Source organism: Pelophylax lessonae (assembly GCF_965119305.1).
Source record: "Pelophylax lessonae genome assembly, chromosome: 1".
In the NCBI taxonomy this organism is placed as follows: Eukaryota; Metazoa; Chordata; class Amphibia; order Anura; family Ranidae; genus Pelophylax; species Pelophylax lessonae.
This window is the reverse complement of record NC_138768.1, coordinates 316,501,321-316,510,364: the sequence shown is the minus strand read 5'-3', so window position 1 is coordinate 316,510,364 and position 9,044 is coordinate 316,501,321. Positions and strand designations below refer to the sequence as shown.

The window sequence follows — 9,044 nt, the reverse complement described above, 5'->3', positions numbered from 1 at the left end:
GTGGGAGGGCTCTGTGACAGGCACAAAGAGACCGGTGTTTCAGCTACAGCAGTGGTCCTCAACTCCGGTCCTCGGGGGCCCACTAACAGGCCAGATTTTAAGTATTACCTTGGGGAGATGCAGATTAGAGTACTGCAATCACTGAGCAGCAAATGAGATCACCTGTAATATAATATAGTTAGCTTGCAAACCTGGCCTGTTAGTGGACCCCGAGGACCGGAGTTGAGGACCACTGAGCTACAGTGTCTGACAGAAGAGCCGCCTGCTTTGTTTACATAGGCAGGCGGCTCTCCTGTCAGTTTCTGTGAAGATCGGGGGTGGTCACTGGTGATCCTGCCCGCACCACCCGCGGTCTGGCTCCTGCTGTGTCTAATCACAACGGAAGTGCTGCTCCGGCGGCGCGCACATAATCACGTACATGTACGTGATTATGTGCAGCTGTGCCGCCCTGCTGCAGTAAATCTGCGTGAGGCGGTCAGCAAGTGGTTAAGGTTAAGAAAAAAGAGGGGAGGGGGGATGCATTGAACTGCACCAAAAACGCACTGGAACGCATCAAAAATGCATCCAAAACGTGCATGCAGACAAGCATCTGGAATGCTTCTGGATTGCGTTCCTTTGGTGTGAACTGGCCTGGAAGGAAAAAGGAGAAGAGGATGACAGAAAGCAAGATGGATAGGAAGCATCATGGAAACAATGAACATGAAGTTAAAGCGGAGTTCCAGCCTTTACTGTGTTTATTAAAAGTCAGCGCATACAAAAAGTGTAGCTGCTGATTTTTAATAAACACACACTCACCTGTCCCACAGTCCAGCAATGCGGCCGCCCAAAGCTTCGATCCTCTCCCTTTGGTCTCGGCGGCGCCGGCATCACTGGTGTGTGCACCTGGCTGTGACAGTTTGCGGCTTCACAGCCGGGTACGCGCTGCGCATGCGCGAGTTACGCTGCGCATGCGTGAGTTACGCTGTGCGTCTTGATTGGCCGGCAATCTTCTGGGACCTCTGACATGTCCCAGAAGATTGCAGGGAGGGAGGGGGAGAGGAGAACTTCCGCTCAGGGCGCTGCGGTGCTCCGAGCAGAAGTAAGAGCGGGTACCTGTCAAAACTAGGCACCCGCTCCCCCCCCCCAAAAAAAAATGACATGCCAAATGTGGCATGTCAGGGGGTTAGGACTACCTAAAGCGGAAGTTCCGCTTTTGGGTGGAACTTCGCTTTAAGCAAGCTCCGGGAGGCAGAAAAGCCTGGCATGTTATGGTCCATGAGGTCACGAAGAGTCGGACAGGACTACGTCTCAACAATACCATAGTAACATCTGACAAAAGGATCTAAAAACACTGAAGCAGCAGACTTTGTGAAAATGAATATTTGTGTCATTCCCAAAACGTTTGGCCACGGCTGTATATTTCTGCTCAAATCAGGTGATGAGCCTCAACTTTACCTCATATAGTAAAGAGAAAAGCAGCTCTCCTATATCCTCTCATATCATATCCTGCTCTAATACCGACTACCCCATTCCCAACCCCTTCTATAATGCTGTGCACCATTGCCATGTACAGTATCGGTATTTCCATGCACACACACTCACGTGTTCCTCTCTCTTCCTGTCAGTATGCAGTCCCCATGTACAGAGCCTTCTCTTCCGAGCTCCGCCCCCCTCCTGCTTGCCTCCCCGAGTGCTGGAACACCACGTGACCCCCCAGCACGCCGATCCCACGTGTCTGTGTTGTGTGTGCCTCTACGTGTTTCCGGCCAGCAGCGCGTGGAGCTTCCGGCCCGGTGTCTATTGTGTTGTTGCTGAGCAGGCTGCGGAGGGAGAGCTGTGTACGGGTTCGGTACGTTCACAGGGGATCGGCTATGGAAATATAATGTATACATATAATGCTCATGTCTGTGGATGCAGGGGGGAACTTGTATTGTGCGGAGGGATCTCATACTCCATCCTGAGCGGTCAGAGAGTGCATTGCAGCCACATGTGCTAAATAATGGCTTCCACTATAGTAGCGTAATACTATGCTTTACATGCATGCTGAACATCTGCAATCCATCCTAATAGAGATCATAAGAGATCTCTAAACTGGGGGAAGGAGAGGAGAAAAATGAATACTCGATATTGTGATTGTTGTCTTTTGGCTGAGATGTTCAGGAGCCAATCAGGCCTGTCCTGACACTTTTTTTGTTTACATTCAAAAAGCATCATTTTTTTTTTTTTTTTTTGCTAGAAAATTACTTAGAATCCCAAAACATCAAAAATGTTTTTTTAACCACCAGAAGATTTACCCCTCTTTATGACCAGGTCATATTTTTTGTTTGCGATACGACACTGTTACTTTAACTGAAAAGCTTTCTTTTGTTGGTATTTGATCACCTCTGCAGTTTTTTCTTTTTTTGCACTATAACCAACAAGACAGACCATTTTGGAAAAAAAAAACAATGTTTTCTACTTTCTGCTATAAAACCCATCCAAAAAAAAAAGAAAAATCCAATTTCTTCATCAATTAAGGCCAATATGTATTCTGCTACATATATATTTTTTTTAAATCCTAATAAGCAAATATTGTTGGATTTTTTTAGCAACTTATAGCATGACTGCAATATTTTGCGGTGGACAAATCGGACACTTTTTGGGATCCAGTGATTCTAATACAGTGATCATTGCTAAAAATATGCACTGTCACTGTACTAATGACACTGCCTGGGAAGGGGTTAACATCAGGGCCAATCAAAGGGTCAACTGTGTGCCTAGCTAGTGATTCAGTGTATCATGGGGGAGGTGCTTTTACTAATGGAAGGCATGGATGGATCCATGTCCCTGCTTTGCAGGAACACAGGATCAATGCCCTCCATACTGACAGAACGGCAATCTGCCTTGTTTACATACATAGGGAGGGAGACTCGTTCTGCCTGTGTAATGAACAATCGTCGGGTGCCGACCCGCTGTGCTTGTGCAGGAGAACAAGCCTCCAGTGGCACACATTCGCGCTCAATGCCTACAAATGCAGGACCGTGTATATATACATGATCCTGCGCAGCATGGCCGTCCTGTAGTACCGTCACTATACTAATGACACTGGCTGGAAAGGGGTTAACTGCATGCTTAGCTGTTGATTCAGTGTAGTGTGAGAGGTGCTTTTACTAATGAAAGGCATGGATATATGTCCCTTCTTTGCAGGAACACAGGATCAATGCCTTCCATACTGACAGAATGGCAATCTGCCTTGTTTACATAGGCTGACTCTTTGAAATACTGGTAGTCTTATATGGTTATGTTTTGCTGCTTGTTTAGAATAAATATAGAAGTTGGGTTGACATGTTTCCTTTGTATATGCAGGTAGAGCATTCAAGACGATCCGTGCTCTGTTCTGTGTGCGTCTGTTTTCTGTCACCACCAGAATGCCAAAACGAGGAAAGAAGGAGGATGCAAAGAGCGAAGCTGTGCAGGATGAGGGTAGGTACAATGATGGCCATGTACAACAGGACAGGGACTTTTTATCTTCAGTTTTCATCATATCCATGTATATCTTTCAGAACCTGAGAACAAGAAAGGGAAGAAGGGAGGAGGAAAGGAGGCAGAACCTGTTCCGGTGTATGAGGATGCTCCTGATAATTTGACTTCTGATGATGGCAAGAAGTACACATGGAAGATAAGCTCATGGAATGTTGATGGCATCAGAGCATGGGTCAAAAAAGAAGGTGTAAATGTGAGTATGTTTGTAGCTATTGTACATGGCAAGGTGAAAAATTAAAAAGCAGTCTCTCATATTTAACTTATCCATCCACAGCAAAAATGGTATTTAACTTGTATATCCTGCCATTCATGCCTTCGATTTTCATTCTCTTCAAGAGCTACACCAACTATAGGAAATTCATCCTAACATACTCCCAGTAATGTTGGATCCCTTGCTTGCTGTGGTTCCACCTTCTGGCTGCCTTTTTACTATTGTGTCCTGTAGTGATGTAGCAGCCAGTCGGTGAAACGACAGCATACAGCAGGGTGTCAGGCATCCAACACTCAGAATTGCCAGATATAGGATTCCTTGGCTGGTGTAGCTCCACAAGACTGCAAAGGTGCAAGGCATTGGCAACAGGGCAGGTAAGTATAATTCCTTTTTTCCTTTAAAGAGTCTTTTGTTTTTTGAGACAAAGCAATTAGAGGACATACACCCAACAGTTATAAATAAAAAGGCTATAAAAGTTACTGAAAACGGTCCCATTATGATAGATTGAATGCAGGGCAACAATCTTCCTACCACTCCTAGTGTTTTGCATTTTTGGCTTACTCAGCAAATTAAAATTTACACAGAAATCTTAGGCTCTCTGGTTTACTGTACAAGAAACTCCTCGATATAGAAGCTGACCCAGTCCTTGGAACGCTGACACACTTCTGATATAGACTAGCACAAACTGCAAGAGAAGGAAGACCCAGAGATACCTTGCCAGGGCTCTCCACTGCTCCTTTCTCTGTGACAACCTTTATGTAAATCTCCTGTGTTGGCTCATGTCAGAAGCTAGGAGAAGCAGTGATGTTACTCCCTCAGCCATGTGACAGTGCTTGGATCTTTCAATTGTCTGCTAGACCGCAGTACTGTCACTTGTCCCCCCATACGCAAAATATCAGATATCGTCACTAGATGCAACACAGCAGGACTTGCAAAGATGTTGACTCATTTTGCCCTGAATGAGCATAGTGACTGTATTCTTTAACATTAGTGAAATTGGTGTTAAACATGGAACAATGGACAGTGTTCAAATGTTTTTCAATGTAGCATTTCCATTATGTATTTCCTAAAACAGAGTAAAACGTTTTTCTCTTTTCTTATTCTAGTGGGTACGTGAGGAGGATCCTGATGTCCTGTGTCTGCAGGAGACAAAGTGTGCAGAAAAAGCCCTTCCAGCAGACATTAAAGACATGCCTGAGTACCCTCACAAGTACTGGGCTTGTTCTGATGAAAAGGAGGGCTATAGTGGAGTGGCAATGCTGTGCAAGAAGAAACCTCTAAATGTCTCCAATGGAATTGGTATGTTAAAGATCTACATTTTTTTTACAGTGGAATTAATATGTAATGTGTGGTTTTAAAAAAAGTTTTAAGAGAAACTTCAATGGCTTCAATGTGTGTAAAGTTTATAACTGGTTTTGAAACCATGTGTAATACAGAAATCACACCATTAAACTGGAGTCAGGGAGATTTTTTTTTATTTTTTTTATTATTTCTTCATAAGAGGGCACAGCAAAAGGTGTGCGTGCGCTGGTTTGAACATAGCATGGAGAAGGAGAGATCAATGATCAACACAAACTACCAATTGTGTTGGTAACACAAAATAAAAAAAACTTAAAACTGCTTTTGCCAGAACAATAAATAAAGCAAAAAGCAGCTAGCACAATATTGGATACACAATAAATACCGAAAATGGCACTAAGACACCTAATGCAATAATTGAGCGATACACAATTCAAATGAGGGTAAACATATAGAGTGAATAGTAAATGAATCATGAACAGAATAATCCTCATGCAACAAAAAGTCTGTGCGTTAATCAAAAACTCCTTAAGGCTTGGTTCACACTGCCGCAACCTGAAAGTCACGTGACATTGCCAGGCGACCTTGATAGCAAATTTAGGGAATGCCTGGGTAATCTTCCTGTAACGTCGGATCCAAATCGCATCAATTAAGTCTATGAGCACAAGTTGGATAGAAGTCACCTTGAAGTAGTACAGGAACCTTTTTCTAAAGCCGGAGCAACTTCAGTAGTGCTAATAAAGACAGTTCTCATTGACATGGTATTTCACATGTCATACGACTTGGGTTCTCACAGGTCTGATCCCAAGTCGCGGCAGTGTAAACCGAGCCAAAAGGCAAGTTAGTATAACAATCGTGCACCAAGGTCTGTGTAGTAATCAAAAAGGTTAAAAAAAGCATGCTGCCTTTAACCGCTTCCCGACCGCCAACCACACATTTACTGCAGCAGGGCGGTCCGGCTGCACTAAACTATGTACCTGTACATCACATCTTCTTCCTGGTCTGAGGGGGCACACAGCCGGCGACCCGCTCCTGCTGTGATTGGACACAGCAGGAGGCAATCAGTGGGTCCGTCGGAGGCACCGATCTTACCTGAGAGAGGCAGAATGGCATATCACCATTCTGCTAAACAGGAACACAGATACCCGTCTTCCCCCAGTCAGACCATCCCCCACACAGTTGGCATGCACCCCCTAGGGACACATTTAACCCTTTGATCGCCCCATGATGTTAACCCCTTCCCTGCCAGTGTCATTAGTACAGTAACTGCATATTTTTAGCACTGATCACTGTAATAATGTCACTGGTCCCCAAAAAAAAGTGTCAGATTTTTTCACCGCAATGTCGCAGTCCCGCCTAAAATTGCTGATCGCCGCCATTACTAGTAAAATAAAAACATCCCATAGTTTGTAGATGCTATAACATTTGCGCAAACCAATCAATATATCCTTATTGGGATTTTTCTTACCAAAAGTATGTAGCAGAAAACATATTTTACATTTTTTTTTTTTTTTTTTTTTATTGGATAGGTTTTATAGCGGAAAGTAAAAAATATATATATTTTCTTTTTTATAGCGCAAAAAATAAAAACTGCAGTGGTGATCAAATACCACCAAAAAATGCTGTATTTGTGGGAAATAAGGACATCAATTTTATTTGGGTACAGCGTCGTATGACCACGCAGTTGTCAGTTAAAATAATGCAGTGCTGTATTGCAAAAAATGGTCTGGTCATTAAGGGAATAAAACCTTCCTTTGCTGAAGTGGTTAACAATCAGAATGATTGTAACACAGAAGCTAAGGCTGGCACTACGCTTTTTAAAACTTTTTTTTTTTTTTTTTAATTTCACCTTGCAGGTTAAACCAAAAAAATCTAACTGTTTCGTGCATCCACACTATGCAGCACTGATGTCCTAATCTTCAATGCGGATGTTGTATTCTGACAGCTGGTGCCTGTCAGAATACCAGAATAGTGGCTGCATCTTATTGTATGCAGCCACTGTTAACCCAACAGTTTCCCATCTGGCCCTGTTTATATTTTTATTTCAATCAAAGACTGTCAGGCAGGAGGGTAATGGCAGTGCGAATTCCATCCAGTTCACCAGGAACTGGCCAAAATGTGATCAGAGTATAGCTAACGTAAAGGATAAGTTTGCCTTTGAGAAAATGTTCCAACCCTCTAGGCCGATCCCTGCACTTCGTATGACAGCAGGCTGGGGACCTTCTCCCTGTACCTGCTGTCACTATTTTAAAGGAGCTCCGCCCACATGGCCACATCATTGATTCACTGATGATTATTATACAGGATTTATACAGATATACAGATCCCTGTGAATCATTGAGCTACAAGAACCGATAGGCTTTGCTGCTGACAGCTTGTAGTTTCTCGAACTACCACAGTGCTGTTGAGCGCTCGGGTAATTCATTGAGTTTTACTGTCAATGTGAAACTGCCTGCCCATACGATGTTTGGGGCAGACAGCTTACACTGACAGTTTGCAGGAGTCCTGCATGGCACCCTCGATCTGCTGATTGCTGGCGCAATGCTTTCCGTTAAAATAGTAAATACATTTTATTTTTACCTGCAAAAAAAATGTGCAATTATAATTTTTGTTAAAAAAGTGAACTTATCCTTTAAGAATAGACAGGTAAATGTGAGAAGGAGCTTGGATTTATTTTTTTAACTGTTTTCTAGAAACGGAAACACAAAATAATTGTAAACAATATTTAATTTTGATCCAAAAAAAAAAAAATAAGAGAAGTATTAAGATTTTTTTTGTGTGTGTAAAAATAGGCATATTGGTTTAGGTTATTACAGCTCTTAACTTTTGCTTGTTTTTTTTTCTGCTTTGTTTCATTAGGAATTGAAGAGCATGATAAGGAGGGCCGTGTAATTACTGCTGAGTTTGAATCCTTTTACTTGGTCGCTGCTTATGTTCCCAATGCCAGTCGCGGCCTGGTACGTCTAGATTACCGTCAACGCTGGGATGTAGACTTTCGTGCTTACTTGAAAGGATTAGACAGCAAAAAGCCACTTATTTTGTGTGGCGACTTAAATGTTGCTCATCAGGAGATTGATCTAAAAAATCCCAAAACTAACAAGAAGACCCCTGGTTTCACCCCACAGGAACGGGAGGGATTTAGTTCTCTGTTGGCTGAAGGCTTCCTGGACAGCTTCCGTGAGCTGTATCCCGACAAGCCGTATGCCTACACCTTCTGGACCTACATGATGAATGCTCGAGCCAAGAATGTTGGCTGGAGATTGGATTATTTTGTCCTGTCAAAAGCCTTGCGGCCAGCCTTGTGTGATAGTAAGATCAGGAGCAAAGCTTTAGGCAGTGACCACTGTCCTATAACCCTTTATATTGCTATATAAGGGAAATAAGTGGTTACTACCTAAATTCAGTATATGGGCATTTATCTAGTTCTGTGCCCACTTAATTTTGACGTAACATGGCCCTTGCACAAGATAAATGTCCAGTATACTGGGTATAGAAATTTAGTTGCTCAGTTAAACTTGTGCTCTATGAATAAGTGTTTCTTCTATATACAACCAACCTAAAGCATGAAGAAAAGTCTTTTGTTGACTAGCAGGGACCCATTCAAATATAGCAATCTGGATCTTGTTCCTTTTTTTTCCCCCATTTAGTCCTTCCAGGCCAGTTCTTTTCTTCATATGGTCATGGAAGTGAGTGTCCTAGCCCCTGAAGACGCCAAACTTGATGTTGCCTTCTCTTCATGCAACTCCCAAATTGGGCTACATCATACGCTTGTTCCATTATAGTAGAGTCAGCAGTGAGCTTGAAACGTTCATTACCTTCCAGCCATAGGGATTACAGGATCTGTTTTGTTCTAGGAAGCCTGTACCCAAACCAATAAGAGGGCTGCCATTGCTGAACACCTTCAGTAAATGCTAGCTGCCTGGCTGTCTCCAGCCTCATCATTTATAGTCCCTGACCTGAAACCAACATACAGATGAAAAAGTTACCTGTATAATAGCCAGGCAACTGGCATTTTCAAAAGAAGTCAAGTGTT

At 43.0% G+C, this 9,044-nt stretch overlaps 1 protein-coding gene across 2 annotated transcripts; it reads left to right on the top strand.

The window, feature by feature from the left end:
- Positions 1–1,706: 1,706 nt before the first annotated feature.
- Positions 1,707–8,797, top strand: APEX1 (apurinic/apyrimidinic endodeoxyribonuclease 1). 2 transcript variants are annotated; one of them, XM_082264554.1, is made up of 5 exons: positions 1,707–1,828; positions 3,325–3,441; positions 3,522–3,694; positions 4,819–5,011; positions 7,871–8,797. In XM_082264554.1, the coding sequence occupies exons 2-5, from the start codon at positions 3,387–3,389 to the stop codon at positions 8,383–8,385; spliced, it is 936 nt and encodes a 311-aa protein (XP_082120680.1). In that variant the 5' UTR covers positions 1,707–1,828; positions 3,325–3,386; the 3' UTR covers positions 8,386–8,797. The 2 variants fall into 2 exon arrangements, with proteins under 2 accessions (XP_082120680.1, XP_082120681.1); XM_082264555.1 differs by having other exon boundaries at positions 1,715–1,817; positions 3,329–3,441.
- The last annotated feature ends 247 nt before the right edge of the window (positions 8,798–9,044 follow it).

Excerpts from the sequence above, each read along its gene's own strand:
- APEX1 (XM_082264554.1), top strand. The coding sequence starts at position 3,387 with ATGCCAAAACGAGGAAAGAAGGAGGATGCAAAGAGCGAAGCTGTGCAG. Across the intron at positions 3,442-3,521 it reads CGAAGCTGTGCAGGATGAGG|AACCTGAGAACAAGAAAGGG; the intron begins GTAGGTACAATG and ends TATATCTTTCAG. Across the intron at positions 5,012-7,870 it reads AAATGTCTCCAATGGAATTG|GAATTGAAGAGCATGATAAG; the intron begins GTATGTTAAAGA and ends TTGTTTCATTAG.